The following is a 16281-nucleotide window of genomic DNA, read 5'->3' on the forward strand; positions in this document are numbered from 1 at the left end:
ATTGGGCGGGGCACTTTGGGCTCAACAAAGAGAACAAAAGTACTCACAAGTGTTTTCATTGTGAATGCTGCTATTAATGACTTATGATTGAAAATATGGTAATGCTTCTGTGCAGGTGATTCTGCTGGGCTGCCAGCTCGCTTAACATTGGAGTTCAGTGCTTTTGACATGTGAGTATTTTTTTACCAAAATCTATAGTGAAGAATACTGCTTTTTTCAAGGAATGAGCATTCTTAACCTCCCTCACAGGTGCATCACAAGGAAACTAGGGATGCTCTTGGTGAGCAGGGTCAGCTCCTCATGATTATTTTTACCTCTCATAACAAAGAGACAAGTGCTAGATGCTTAAGACTCTCTAATTTACTTTTTCAGCTGGTAATATCAGAGCCTATTTGGTGTTAAGTACCATGTAGATTGATTGAGGCTTAGATAATCTCTCTCCTGATTTTGATTATAGTTAATATTTTGTGATTCTTAATTAGTACCTCTTGACTTATTCCTTTAGTTACTTATCTGTAGGCATCAGTGAATGTTTATTAGGCTACTTCTGCATAGAAGCTACTGCTACAAGGCATTATAGGGATATGCACAGAAATACGGCATATTCCCTCTATGAGTTTTTTATCTAGTTGAAGGTGATGGGGAATTGCTGGAGAGAAGAGAGGCATTTATTGACTTAATTAGCTAGGCATTTTCACATACATAATCTTTTCAGACCTGCCAGGTGTAATTTCTCTCTCTTTCAGATGAGGGAACCATATGTCAAAAGGTAAAATGCCTTGCTCAAGGTCACATGTAGCCTAATTCAGGAAGCACGCGTGGAAGTTAAAATGTATTTCTGAGGTTGCAGTCTGAGTAGCTAGGGGCATTTGGTTATCATCTACAGAAATAGAAAAACCAAGAAAGGGGCTAAAATTTAAGGTAGAGGTAAGTTTGGTTTAGAACATGTTGAGCTTGAGTTGACAGCATCCAGTAGAAGTGTCCAGAGGCATTGGAGTCAAGCAGGGTGGGTCAGACCAGATTTGGGAGTCTCCATGAAGAAAAGATCATGAGGCTGTAAGGGAGGAAGAGACACTAGCATAAAAGAGCAAAGGGCCAGCGTGGTGTATGTACTTGACTTAAGGAAGGCAAGAAGATGCAGATCTAGCAAAGGAGATGGGAGTTGTCAGAGAGGAGGAAGAACCAGAAAAGAGTTACAGAAGTCAAAGAAGGAAATGTTTTCAGGATGCAAAGAGATGGTCTACAGTGTCAGAAGCAGAAAGGTCAGAGTTGAATGCAAGGGTCATTGAATTTGCCAATTAGGTCTTCTGTGGTCCTTGAAAACTCAGTTTTTCAAACTGAATTCTATGTAGCAAGACCCTTGTTGGGGGGCCTATAAAACAATTGAGAGTTGAAGACTCGGAAGCTTCAGTGAGGGCAACATTTTCTGCTTTCTTGTGCCTTACTTAGTGCTGCCAGGTTGAGGGATTTGGGGAAGACATAGAGGTTTTTCTTTGCAAGTCTGCTTGGTTTTTGAAAATGACAGTAATCAAGGTTGGACGATTTCAAATAAAGTATCCCTAGAATTTTTTTTTAAATTTCTCCAGAAGTCAACACATTTTATTCCTTTATATGAGTCAAATTGCAAAATTAAATTCCTTAACATAGATGTTAGTCTCTATGTCTTTAAAAGGTTAAGTGTTAGGTCGTAATAAATTCCTGTGATTATTTGTCAAAACAAATTAAGTCCTAGTAATTCCTCCCTTGTTTTGGTAAAGGCTAACTTAATTTTGGAGCAATTGCAAGATAATGAGGGAAATACAGACAGTGTACAAGCAATAAATTATCTGAAGATGATAAAGTGGGGAAAATCAGCAGTGTAGTTTTCATGTAATCTGGAGAGTCTAACATTCATTATAACCTCATTGCTCTCTTTATTCTGATCCTTGACTGGAGGTTATTTTTAAAAGATATTAATAGTTTTGTTCTTTAGCCAGTAACAATAACAGAAAGTAGTACAGCTAGTTAAGATCTTACCGGTGCGGGGGCTGTGCTGGGGAGCATTTTGTAAGCATCATTATATTTGATTCTCATCATGTTCTGATGAACTAAGTGTCATTATCTATTTCACAGTGTTGAATCTGAGACACAGAGAGATAAAATAATCCATGCAAAGGTGAACTGTGTGAAACCAGGATTTGAGCTCAGGTTTGCCTGGCTCTAAAACAAGAGCCAATCTGTGATGATCTTAGAGTTTAATTCTCAGACGGTGATCTGGATTCCCTCACTAAAAATAATAATAATAAATAATAGTTTTATTCTTTGGAACAAAGGACAAAATCAGTTCACAGAGGTTAGGCTTGATCTTATTACAAAATCCAAGTATCTTAAACTTTAGTGATCTAGAAATTTTAGTTGAAGGAGGTAAGAAAATTTGTGATCCTACAGCTATGACTTTCGCACAGATTGCTTGGTTTTTCTGGTCATATTTTTTAATAAAGATTTTGTATATTTATTTTTAGAGAGAGGAGAAGGAAGGAAAAAAAAAAAAGGAAGGGAGAAACACCGATGTATGGTTGCCTCTTGCACACCCCCTACTAGGGACCTGGCCTGCAATCCAGTCTTGTGCCACGACTGGGAATGAAACTGGTGACCTTTTGGTTCGCAGGCCAGCACTCCATCCACTGAGCCACACCAGCCAGGGCTCTGGTCATATTTTTTCATTTGGCTACTGCATACTCATAATATGTGAGGCTCCCTGGTAGGCACTGGGGGAGATGAGCAAGAATAATATGTGGTCCCTAGTGTTATGAAAGTGGCCCTGGATTTGAAGTTCGAAGATGTAGTATCTATAGCTGTTAACCAAGTTACCCAGAATAAGTCCTTTTAGCTTTTTTTTTAAGATTTTATTTATTTATCTTTAGAGGGGAAGGGAAGGAAAGAAATATCAATGTATGGTTGCCTCTCATGAGTCCCCTGTGGGAACTGGCCTGCAACCCAGGCATGTGCCCTGGCTGGGAATCGAACCGTGATCGTGTGGTTCGCAGGCCCGCGCTCAATCCACTGAGCCATACCAGCCAGGGCTCCTTTTAGCTTTTTAACTTCAGTTTCCTCATCTCTAACTCTCAGCTTTTAATATTCCTTCTAGTTTTAAGTTTGTGATTTTCTGAGTTCCTCTTTTTTAGGATGATTGGTACTATAATCTGAATGTTTGTGTGTCCTAAAATTCATATGTTGAAAAACTCAATGCCCAAGGTTATAGCTTTAGTTGGTAGGGCTGTTGGGAGGTGATTAGATCATGAGGGCAGAACTCTCACAAATGGGATTAGTGCCCTTATAAAAGAGGCCCCAGAGGGCTAGCTCCCTCCTTCTGCCATGTGAAGACTTAGTAAGAGGTGGGCAGTCTTTGACTGGAAGAGGGCCTTCACCAGAACCCAGCCATGCTGGCATCTTGACCTTGGACTTTCAGCTTTTAGAACCATGAGAAATTAACTCTGTTTCTTATAAGCCACCCATTCTGAGGTATTATGCTATAGCAGCCAGAAAAAAACTAAGTTCAGAAGTTTATTATTGTTATACCTTCTCTATTTTTATTACTGTTCCTCTGCACAAGTTTGTAGGAAAAATCTTTATTAATTTACTCATGAAACCCTGACTGCTTCTTATGTGAAGGATGTGGAGGTGTTAGGAATACAAAGACTTATGAAACATGGAGCTCTGGAGGGGCCCTGGATAGAGTAGAAGACAAATATTTGCATTATAATGCATTCTGTGCTGTAATAAATATGGAGGAGTGGTAGTTTTTCAGAAATATTTATTAATGGTTTCCTCTGTATCTTGGCAGTACAACAGAATGTACCAGGCACTAGGCATACAGAGAGGAATAAGGTAGAGGTGAATAGCTACCAGTTTTAGTTCTCACTTATAGATGCCATGAATATCTCAGCTTTGCATGGCACCGGATAAATTCCTTTTACTCTGAGTCCCTGGAAGCCTTGTGGATCTCTGCCAGAAGGTAGCAAAACAGGATCCTGTTCTCCATGTTATACTAGGTGAATGGTAAGTCAAGTACTAGTTTAGCAGGCACCAACTATCTTAGGGTAAGGTGTACTGCTGAACTAGACCTCAAAATATAATGGCTCAGAGAGAAAGAAGTTCATTTCTTGTCCACTTCATAGTCCAGGGCAGTGGTCCAGTCTTCTATCCTCTTACGGCTCAGTCATACTGAGGGGGTGCTTGTCTTTATGTGCTGCTTAAGACTGATTTGTCACTTCCAGGTAGAAACAGACAGAAAGGGAAAGAGAGCAGGGTGAAAAGAGGTGGAGGAAACATACCCAGTCTCTTGAAGGCTTTAGCTGGGCAGGGACATGCATCACTCTACTCAGATTCTGCTGGGGAGAGCACAGTGTCTCAACTACCATATTTTGCTATGTATAATGCATACCCATGGCTTTGTACACATTATACATGGGATTATTATATCCATGGCATGTAATCATTAGACACATGTATAATGTGCATCCCTATTTTTCCCTCAGAAATTTGGGCAAAAAAGTGTGCATTATACATGACAAAATACGGTACCTTGCAAGGAAGCCTGGGAAACGTGGTGCCCAGCTACCAGTATCTTGTATGTATTCTGTTACTCTGTGCAAAGAGAATAGATTTTTTTATTTTTTAAATATGTTTTATTGATTATGCCATTACAGTTCTGTTCCCCCCTTCATTCCCCTCCACCCTGCACCCCCCCACCATTCCCCCCTTTTGTTTATGTCCATGTGTCATAGGTTCTTTAGATTCTATATTTCCCACACTACTCTTGCCCTCCTCCTGTCTATTTTCTACCTACCATCTATGCTACTTATTTTCTGTACCTTCTCCCCCCTTCTCCTCCTCCCACTCCCCTGTTGCTAACCCTCCATGTGATCTCCATTTCTGTGGTTCTGCTCCTGATCTAGCTGTCCTCTTAGTTTGCTTTTGTTTTAGGTGTGGTTCTTAGTAACTGTGAGTTTGCTGTCCTTTCACTGTTCATCTTTTTTATCTTCTTTTTCTTAGGTAAGTCCCTTTAACATTTCATATGATAAGGGCTTGGTGATGATGAACTCCTTGAATTTGATCCTATCTGAGAAGCACTTTACTTGTCCTTCCATTCTAAATGAAAGCTTTGCTGGATAGAGCAATCTTGGATGTAGGTATTTGGATTTCATGACTTGGAATACCTCTTTCCAGCCCCTTCTTGCCTGTAAGGTCTCTTTTGAGAAATCCGCTGACAGTCTGATGGGAACTCCTTTGTAGGTGACTGTCCCCTTATCTCTTGCTGCTTCTAGAATTCTCTCCTTCATTTGAATCTTGGCTAATGTAATTATGATGTGCCTTGGTGTGTTCCTTCTTGGGTCCAACTTCTTTGGGACTCTCTGAGCTTCCTGGATTTCCTGGAAGTCTATTTCCTTTTCCAGATTGGGGAAATTCTCCTTTATTATTTGTTCAAATAAGTGTTCCACTGGTGGCTGTTCCTCTTCCCCTTCTGGTACCCCTATAATTCGGATGTTGGAGTGTTTAAAGATGTCCTGGAGTTTCCTAAGCCTCTCCTCATTTTTTTGAATTCTCGTTTCTTCATCCTTTTCTGTTTGGTCATTTTTTTTTTCTTTCTGGTCCACTCCTTTGATTTGAGTCCCAGTTTCCTTTCCATTGCTCTTGGTTTCCTGTGCATTACCATTCATTTCAATTAGTTTAGCCTTCTATGTTCCTCTAATTTGTGACTAAAATCAACCAGTTCTGTGAGCATCCTGAGCACCAGTGTTTTGAACTGTGCATCTGAAAGTTTTGCTATTTCTTCATCACTTAGATTTATGGGCTCTGGGTCTCTGAGTTGTTCTTGAGCCATGTTTTGATCTGTTCGTGCCTGTTACATACGAGGGGGTGTTCACCAGGGCGGGGCCACCCAGGTCGCTGGTTTGTGACGCTTATGTGGGGGCGGGGTCAGAGAGGGACAATGGTGGTCCCCTCTGCCGCTTCCAGCCACTGGGGCCTGCATGGTCTGTCTCACTGCCCGCTCCTTCACCAGTTTATCTGCGCGTGAATGTGTGACTGTGGTCAGCCCTCAGTGAGTCTACCGCCTCGTGCCCACAGTGGGTCCACCCGCGACTCCACACCACACCTGGGATCCGCCCACAGCTGCCGGCGTGCCTGGGTCGCACGCCCAGGTTGGTGGGGTGGATGTTTCCTGCCCGACCCTACTCTGCTGCTGGCTCTGCCCCTCTTACCGGTTTGGCTGAAGGGTTTGTTGTTGTCATACTTCTGTATAGTTCAATTTTATGTTGTTTGGCTGTGTTTCTGTTGCTAAAACTTTGTTGTTTTTAAACTTGGTTGTGCAAGAAGGTGAAGTGCTTCCACCTAGCCTCCATCTTGGCAGAAGTCCCCCGGAGAGAATAGATTTTGGTGGCCAGTTTCTGTATAAACATGAAGCTGGTTTTTAAAAAAAGTTATTCTTTCCCTGAGCCTCTTTCCCTTGAGGAACATTAATTTTTTTAGTCATAAGTAATATTTTTATTTTCTAAGCCTCATGTTGGATTTAGTTAGAGAAAAAGAAGACCTAACACTTGCCCTCAAGTAACTTAAAAAGTAGCCAAGGAAATAAGACTCATATGCAAATTATCTGTGTAGGGCACAGGCTGTCTCTTTTCCTCTGCTATCTCACTATATCTAGCACAGATCTGACATGTACTAGTTACACAAATAATTGTTTCATTTAATTACAAGCAATGTAAGTGTACGGCTGTCAGATGGGATATGGTGTGGTTGGTAGATACTAATGGGCTCTGTTAGAAGATGTTATAATGAGGAACTCAGATTATTATGAAAAGCAGCAGATAATGCAGCATGCTCCCAGACTGTGTATGACGTCCCAGGTTCCCAGAGTTCCCTGTGGCCATGCAAAGCTGTGGAGTAAGATTCCTGCAGGTGTGGAAAGTAACTTCTGCCCTTCTGGGGTATTTATTCTGTCCTGGCCACCTTCACTGCCTGTCTGTTCCAGAGGCTCTGACCATATGGCTGCCTTTGGCCAAGTGCAAATAACAGGTGCAAAACAGTCTTACTAGTGTCCTGAGTAATCACTGGGAGACCAATTGGCCAATCACTAGGAGTGAAGGCAAATTTTCAGAGATAACAGGCCTGGGCTCAGGCCTTTATAACATCCATTCTTTACCAGGTTAATACATACATCATTGTGCGGTCACTGTTGGCTTTGGAAAGATTTCCAATTCTGACTTTTTAAACAGCTTTATTGAGATACAATTTGTATACCACAAAATTCACCCCTTAAAAATTTACAACTCAGTGGTTTTTAGTATATTCATAAGGTTGTACAATCACCACCACTATTTAATTCCAGAACATTTTTGTCACCCTCCAAAAGAAACCCTGTACCCTTTAGCAGTCACTCTTCATTCCTCCCTTATCTCTCCCCTGAACCCTAGAAAACCACAAGTCTACTTTCTCTGTAGATTTGCCTATTCTGGACATTTCATGTAAATGGGATTGTAGGAAACTGAACTAGTATGTGTTCAGGACTAGAATTTGGACTAAATGCTCTTGTTTCCAAGTCAAGAGCTTTTTTCTGTTTTCACCTGAGCCATCTCTTTGGGTATGTGGAACTTGGAACTTGAGAAACTGGTAGAATGGCTTTCCCTCCCATTTTCACTCTCCCCCCTTTTTTCTTCCTTTTTTATTGATTATACTGTTACCATTGTCACAATTTTCCCCCCTCTGCCTCCCCTCCAGCAAGTATCCCCAGCTCCCTCTGGCCATCACCCTCTCCTTTGTTCATGTCCATGGGTCATGAATATAATTCTTTGGCAATTCTTTCTCTTATGCTGTTTTTAACATCCTTCTGCTTATTCTGTAACTGCCAGTTGTACTTCTAAATCCCTTAAGCTTTTCCCTCATTCCCCCAGACCTCCCTCCCTACTTACTACTATCCCAAGTTCTCCATATCGGTGATTCTGTTTCTGTTATGCTTGTTTGCTTAGTTTTTTTATATTCAATTATTGACAGTTAACATATTTATTGCCATTTTACTGGTCATCGTTTTGATATTCTTTTTATTAAATAAGTCCTTTTAACATTTTATATAATAAATGTTTGGTGATCATGAACTCCTTAAGCTTTACCTTGTCTGGGAAGCACTTTATTTGCCCTTCAATTTGAATGATAGCTTTGCCGGATGATGAAAAGCTCCTGCTTTTCATCACTTTGAATTCTTCTTGTCAGTCTCTTCTAGCCTGCAAAGTTTCTTTTGAGAAATTAGCTGACGGTCTTATGAAAATGCCTTTGTAAGTAATTATCTGCTTTTGTCTTGCTGCTTTTAAGATTCTCTCTTTATCTTTAACCTTTGGCTTTTGATTATGGTGTGTCTTTTTTTTTAAAATTTATTTATCTTTAGAGGGGAAGGGAAGGAGAGAGGGAGAGAAATATCAATGTATGGTTGCCCCTTGTGAGTCCCCTGATGGGAACTGTCCTGCAACCCAGGCATGTGCCCTGACTGGGAATCGAACCATGGTTGCTTGGTTCCCAGGCCCGCGCTCAATCCACTGAGCTGCACCAGCCAGGGCCTGATTATGGTGTGTCTTGGTGTGGCCCTCTTTGCATCTATCTTGTTTGGGACTCTGTGCTTCCTGGACTTGTATGTCTATTTCTTCACCAAATTAGGGAAGTTTTCATTATTTTCTTCAAGTAGATTTCTAATTTCTTGCTCTTCCTCTCCTCCTTCTGGCACCACTATGATGCAAATATTGGAATGTTTGAAATTGTTCCAGAGGCTGCTGACACTATCCTCATTTTTTGGATTCTTTTTTCTTCTTCTTGTTCTGATTGGTTGACTTTTTTCTTCTTTATGTTCTAAATCATTGATTTGATTCTTGGCTTCATCCACTCCACTGTTGAATCTCTATAAATTTTTTTAATTTCAATTGTCTTTCAACACCTCGCCTATTTCACTCAGCATAATGCTTTCCAGTTCCATCCATGCTGTTGCAAATGGTAGTAGCTCCTTCTTCCTCTCTGCTGCATAGAATTCCATTGTGTATATGTACCACAATTTTTTGATCCATTCATTTACCGATGGGCACCTAGGTTGCTTCCAGCTCTTGGCTATTGTAAATCGTGCTACTATGAACATTGTGGTGTGTAGGTTCTTTGAAATTGATGTTTTAGGATTCTTGGGATATAATCCTAGCAGTGGAATTGCTGAGTCAAAAGGCAGGTCGATTTTTATTTTTCTGAGAAAATTCCATACTGTTTTCCATAATGGTTGCACCAGCCTGCAATCCCACCAACAGTGAACTAGACCCCTCTTGTACACTCCACCGTCTCGTATTGTATCTCATTATAGTTTTGAGTATAATGTTCATTGAAGATGAATCAAAATACAATAGTAAAAAATAAAAATAAGACCTCAAAAAAAATGTCTTCTTCATTTCTGATTGTATCATCTTTATGCTGTTGAAGTACCCACTGAGTTCCTTGAGCGTCTTTACAACCAGTGTTTTGAACTCTGCATCTGATAGATTATCTCCATTTTCTTTAGTTCTTTTTCTGGAATTTTGGTCTCTTTTTTCATTTGGGCCATGTTTCTTTGTCTCCTCATTTTGGCAGCCTCCCTGTGTTTGTTTCTATGTACTAGGTAGAGCTGCTATGACTTTCTGTCTTGGTAACATGGCCTAATATAGTAGTTGTCCTGTAGTGTCCAGCGGCACAGCCTCCCATATCTCCCAAGCTGGGTACTCAAGGTGTGCCCTTTGTGTGAGCTGAGTACACCCTCCTCTTGTAGTTGAGCCTTGATTGCTGTTGTCAGGTCAGTGGGAGGATTTACCCAGGTCACTCAGCTACAAGGACTGGCTGTGACCCCTGGCCAGAAACCATCTCTCTCCATGGCTTGTAGAGGTGTTTGGATGATGCTCCAACATGGTCTGTAGCTGTCCACTGGGTTTCCTGGGTGGTGCAGGAGATCCACTGTATTCTGTCTGAGGCCCCTTGGTATAAGCTTTAAAACAATCTGCAGATGGCTGCTGCTAGTGTGGGGCTTGGGGTTACTCAGTGAGAGCTACAGGGCTGGGCTCAGCTGTTGCTTATTTGAACTGATTTAGGAAGGTCTGAGGCCTGTGCCTAGCCCAGACCTTCATAAGGAAAAGCCACTGTTACCAGCTTGGGTAGGCCTGTAAGTTGGATGGAGCGGACCCTTAGGTAATCGTCAGGGAGGGGCTTACTGTGTGACCCAGGTTGATCGAGATTCTGATATGGTGCCACAGGACTGTGACTCTGTGTGGAGGAGGGCTCGAAAAGGTACAATGTCTGCTGTTCTTTTTGGGAGGAAGGTATCCCCCATCTCTCATCCTGATGCCGGATATTTTAGACCCTCCCCATATGCAACTGGTGCCCTTCTAGGTGCTGCCCCAGTGTTGGAGCCCAGAGGAAGTGAATCCAATCCTTGTTCAGTGTGAGGCCCTTTAAGTGAAGAGGCCTAGAAATTGCACAGTGTCTTCCGTTGACCCAACTCCCACTGTTTTTTACTGCTAGAAGTTATGGGGACTTATCTTTCTGACACCGGAACCCTGGGCTGCTTGGTCTGGTGTGGGGCTGGGGTCACTTGCTCCTGAGATATCCCTCCTTTTTCTATCCACCACACTTGGGCTTGGGACCAGCTTGTTGTTCAGCATCTCAGCGTCTCTGCATTTCTACCCTTCCATCCCCCCACCTGTCTAGATGAATGTGCTGTCTTAATTTTTTAGTTGTCACCATGCAGCTCAATTTTCTGCCAGTTCTGAGTGATATGTGTTCTGTAGTGTAACTGTAATCTTGCTGTGGGTGTGAGTGGAGGCGAGCCGCGTTTACCTATACCTCCATCTTGACTAGAACTCCCCCCATTACAACTTTTTAAATTTGTTTCCCTGGTCACCTGTCCCAGTGGTTCTTTAATCATGAAAATTTCTTCTCCTTTGAAACTGCCTCTTGTCCTCATGAGTGCTGATGTGTCAGTTGCTTGAATTTTCATGATTGGTTTCTTCCATTCCCAGAGCAGGGCTTTGGCATGGCGTTCACACATCTAGGATCTCTGGAGATTGAGGAATGGGGGTGCTCTTCTCCTTTTGTGCTTGTGTCTAAGTTAGATCTTAGCCTCTTTCCTTTTGTTTCGGCATCCTGTTCCAGCAGTAAGTTCATAAAGCTGTCTGAATGTGGAAAGCCTAGTCTACCAACTGTTTTACTTCCTTCTTCTGCCCTCTAGACTTAATTGTGCCTTTTTGTAATAACATTTTCTCTTTGAGACTATCTTTGATGACCTTGTTTCGCTTAGATGAAAATATTCCTATGTTGGAGTAGTGTGGTGACAAACAACCTAGGCTTGCTGCTGAATCACCAGCTCCCAAAGGAAGGCTCTGGCCATTGAAAGTTACTTCTCTCCTGAGACTTGGCATTTGAGCCTTACAGTCAGCATTTGGCAGAATTTTGTCATTCACTGCACCCCTTAATGCCTATTCTAGGCTTATATCTGTTCTTGAAGCTCCCCACACCCAATTTTATGCAGACTTTCAATGGAGAGACACTGTCTTTTAAACACAGCTACCATCAGTGCAATAAATAAAAATTCATTCTTTACATGGTAGTTAAGTGATAACAATATTTGGCTGCTAATGAAATGACTATTTTAATTTAACACCTGTAACCACTGAAACATATTTACTTGTTTAGAGAAAAGACCAGATTTCTCCACATCTGAGTTTGTTTTCAGAATCAAGTTGTCTTTTCCTCACCTGACTTGGATTACTCTGAAGCCTCTGGGGCATTGCACAGTGCACGTGCGACGTGATGGGTTGGCAGGTAGCACAGGTGTAACACATTTGGTCTCTGTGACTCAGACACCCCCCGGGGTTTGCTGAGCAGCTCTGTGCAGAGCCTGTTTAGGCTGGGCATGGTTGTAGGACAGGTTCGCTGCCCTCGAGGAGCTTACTGTTCTCTGGCTGGGTGGATGTGAGTGTCTGTCCTGAAAACACTCTGAAATGTTATGTTCAGTTTTATGTACAAACCATTATCAGAGATAATGGGAGATGGCTTCCTGAAAGAGAAAGGTTTGGAATAGGGCCCTGAAGCCTGGTGAGGAGCGGGTAGCACACCACTTTGGAGTTAACCGACTCTGACTTTAGATTCCAGCTCTGCTTATTCTTATATGACCTTAGGCAAGTTACTTAAACCTTTAAATGGGAGAACAAGCTGTTAAGAGAACCAAACGTTGTACAGTTCTTCGTACAGTAGAAGCTTAATAAATAATGTTTCCCTTTAGGTTAAAAATGAGAAAGAAAAAAAAATAGAGAAAGAACTTATATTGGGGAGGCAGTGGAAGAGCAGCATGCTGAGAGGTTAGGGTAAAGGACGCTAAAGGCTTTTGGGAGATGTAGTGTCTGTTTTTATTTTTTAAGCAATGTTATTTATCTTTTTCCAAAGAAATGTGCACTGGATCTTTTATTTATCCCTAAAGAGCACTGTCCTCTGTCACTGTTGAGCTGGTTTGTCTGTCATTCCTCGGCTGTCTGGGTCCCAGCTGTGTCTGCTTAACCATGTTTCTCTCGTACCAGGAGTGCTCCCACCCCAGCCCACTGCTGTCCTGCTGTCGGAACATTACACAACACCAACACACTCGAGGCTTTCAAGGCTGCAGATAAGAAGCTACTTTTGGAACAAGCAGCAAACGAGGTTAGCTGGGAAAGTATAATGTATTCATTGTATTTTCCATGATCCCGAAGGCATGGTGTTCTTGATCAGGTACAGACATCTGCCTGTCATAGAAACTAGTATATAGTTGGTACTCACGTTGGCTTCTGGTTGGTGGGCAGGTCAGGGAGAAGACAGACTCTCACCTGGGTTTAGGCCAGAATATGGGGCAGTGTGGGAAAAGCTTTGTTGCTGATCTCTAGTTATAACGTTTTGAAACTGCTTGACCTCTGCCTAAGAGTTCTGTTTCTGTCTGAATGTGTTTGAGTTCTCTGTTCTTTGTGCCCTTGCAAGAGGCTTTCCAATCCTAAGGACCGTAGTCTTGTCAGAGATGATTGTGTAGTCTCTCCGGTATCTTCAGGGCTAGATCTAAACTCCTCTGTCGGATGTGCAAGGCCCCTCATAGCCTGGCCTCTGTGGCCTTTATGCCCTGTCACTCTTGCCCTCTCCTTCTCTGACTGGGTCACCGTAAATCACTTCTCATTCCTTTCTTCACTCATGTTTTTTTCCTCCTGTTTCCTCAGGACATGTTGTTCTCTCTGTGTGGAACGTCTTTCCCTTTTCACATCTGAGTTAGTGTGAGTACTTGAAATGGGGGAGAAATTTATTCCAATCCCCTCTAACCCACTTAATCAAGTGGACTTCACACTTGTCTTAAAAAGCAGAAGACTCTAATTTATGTGGGTGCCATGGTCAGAGAAGGAAGTTTCCCACCTTTGGTCTTGAAGAAGGTGTCCCTTATATCCCTCATGATGAATAGAGCACATGACTCTAGTGATGATGGTTGTTTTTCTTGGCCTGCAGCTTAACTGCTTCCAGGCTCCTGCCTTGGCTGCACATTTAAAAGGCCATCTCCAGAGTTGGGTCAGGTCTTAATCCATCATGGAAAAAGCAGTTTGTTCCCCACAGGAATCCTCACTCCTTGCCTGGGGCTCAGCTTATCAGAATTGAGGGCCTGCCTTCTCCTTAAGTGGTCTAGCTACTCCACAGTTATTATTTCAATAGCAGGAACTTCTATTTGCTTATTTTCTTCTTCCACCTGTGTGTGAGGATTGGTTCTTATTGGCACTGTAAGGACCATTTGTTTGTCTTGTTTAGCCACTAATTTTAGCTACTGAAACATCTTATGACCAGCAGCTGCTGACCAGCACCAGCTTCTGCTTCTAGTCACAGTACTTGCTCAGTATTCATAAATTTAAAGTTCATTCTCTTTCCTTCATATCTCAGTGCGAGATAATCCCAAATAAGACTTTAAGAAATCCCTGCTATATAGTTTCAGTCACCGCCTCCCAGAAGCCCTCCCTAGCTCTTTTCCTTCCCACCTCCCAGCCCAGTTTGATGTTCTTCCCAGGACTTTTACATCCTTTTGTGATAGCACATCCTACCCGGTGTGTGCTTGGCCATTTACTCCTGTGTCTCTCACTAGGGTAGGGAGTGTGTGTGTGTGTCTGTGTAACCTTCATGTGCCTGGTATGTACTAGGAAACAAGTAAATATTTGTTGAAGAAAAAAAATGAAGGCATGAAAATGGCCTAATTGCTTCCTCTGATGCTGAGTCCCACTGAGAGAGGCATCTGGGTTCTCTTCCTTTCCTCAGCCCAATAGGAGAGTGTGGCTGGTGGAGAGGAGTGGGAAGTGGGCAGAGTGAGATAATGACCCACTTCATTGCCTGGGATAAGTAGTGGCGGGCCTATAGGAAAGAGAGCTTTGGTGCTGTATAGTTTCAGGCCTCGCTCAGAGAAGCGAGAGAGATGCCTGATAACCTACCTTGACATTTTCTTTTCTTCTGGCAGATATGGGAATCCATAAAATCAGGCGCTGCTCTTGAAAACCCCATTCTCCTCAACAAATTCCTCCTTTTGACATTTGCAGTAAGTAAATAGACTCTGTATCACACTTAGATTGCTCAAATGCCCCAGCCAAGCCCAGTGTGCCAGTAGAACAGTCTGCTCTCTCCTCCTTGAAGCTTTTACCTTGTGTCATTCAAGTCATGGCTGTTAAATAAACGTTCATTTCCTTAGTAGCCCAATAGTGCTGGCCCTTATTACCAATGCAAAATTAATTTATTCCAACTGATCATACTGGTATAGTCATAGTACTGTTCATAATTGCATGGTTTATATATATATAATATATATAGCACACTCATCAAACTCCTGTCATTCAGGACACAATAGAGTCTCCTTCAGGGAGTAGGGGTTTGGTGTTGCTAATGACTTTGTTAAATACAGTCCCGTTGACATAAGGAAAAGGTGGTATCTCAGGGACCCTGGCCATTCCCAAGCAGCTCTGCACTAGAGGAGATGGCACTACATTGCTCGTCCACAATATTGCGTTGTTGTTGCTTTGAAGAACAAAAATGTTTAATATAAGTGAGATCTAATTATAATGAACATTGAGGTTAGGTTTGAAGAGGAAAAGAAATCACAACAAGGTAACATCTGCTACTTAGGGAAGTGAAGGAAAGAAACTGGTCTCAGTGAGGGTAAGGATGGGGTAAGTGCTAAAGGTTGATTGTAGAGATACCAGCTACACGTACACACACACACATATATTATATACATATATGCATAGATATACCTTGGAAATACTGCAGGTTTGCTTCTACAATAAACGAGTCATAATCTTTTTGCTGGTAGAGGGTCTTGCCTTCAATTTGTAAAAACGCAACATCTATGAAGCACAATGAAGCAAAGTTCAATAAAATGCTGTATGTTTTATATGTATGCATATTTGTATATATCTACATATAAAACTAATTCTTCCTCTATAATAAAGCATGACTATATATATTCTGTCAAGTGTAGATTCTATAGACTCCTGTATGACTAGATTGTTTCTAATACTATTGAAAAAATTGCTGCAGTGAATAACATTGGCCATACTGATTTTTTCCCCTGTTCATTTTATTCCTTTAGAATAAGTTCTTTGGAGGGGACACATAAACATATTGATATTGGTATATTCTTATTGCGTGTTGTTTCACTACAGCTTCATTAGCTTTGGGTGTTAATTCTCTTTCTCACATTCTTCTTTCGTATTTATTTATTTATTTATTTTTGACATGTTATAGGTCTTGCTTTTCTCCCTCCCCCACAAATGAATCTTCCATTTCTTTTGAATGCAGCCTCTCTGATTTACTGAGGGAATGATAAGAATCAAACCACGGGGTGGCTATCTAAAAGGAGCACATTTCTAACAGGATAGAAAACAGATACAGAGGTAGATATATACACATACTGCTTGTTGTGTATACATCAATACCGGAGGGATAGAAAAAGTTTAAATTCTTCATGGGATTACTAGGTATAATTTGGCATTGATAATTTTCCTGTAAACTGAGTAATTTTGTAGGTTTGCTACTAGAATAGATATAAATAGTGCTGGTTAAAGATTTCTGGTTTTGTTACTCTAACATCAATACATTTTCTATACCAAGAATTCTGGTTAGTGGAGTCTAATTGACAATTTGAGCCTGAAGAGAAAAAAATAATATTCACTCTTAAGGTTTAAGGCATTTCCCCAGAGTCAGTGTGTGTGTTGG

The 16281-nt window shown here is 41.6% G+C and overlaps 1 protein-coding gene across 3 annotated transcripts in view; it reads left to right on the plus strand.

Moving 5' to 3' along the window:
• The window catches only part of ATG7 (autophagy related 7), a 294865-nt gene that overhangs the window by 26991 nt on the left and 251593 nt on the right, over window positions 1-16281 (plus strand). For all 3 annotated transcript variants that reach the window (XM_053669368.1, XM_053669370.1, XM_053669369.1), the window contains exons 5-7: window positions 116-170; window positions 12603-12720; window positions 14531-14608. In XM_053669368.1, coding sequence (XP_053525343.1) covers window positions 116-170; window positions 12603-12720; window positions 14531-14608 — 251 coding nt within the window. The remainder of the gene's footprint in view (window positions 1-115; window positions 171-12602; window positions 12721-14530; window positions 14609-16281) is intronic.

This window comes from Artibeus jamaicensis, unplaced genomic scaffold, assembly GCF_021234435.1.
Source record: "Artibeus jamaicensis isolate MK-2021 breed Jamaican fruit bat unplaced genomic scaffold, CSHL_Jam_final contig_519, whole genome shotgun sequence".
Taxonomy (NCBI): Eukaryota; Metazoa; Chordata; class Mammalia; order Chiroptera; family Phyllostomidae; genus Artibeus; species Artibeus jamaicensis.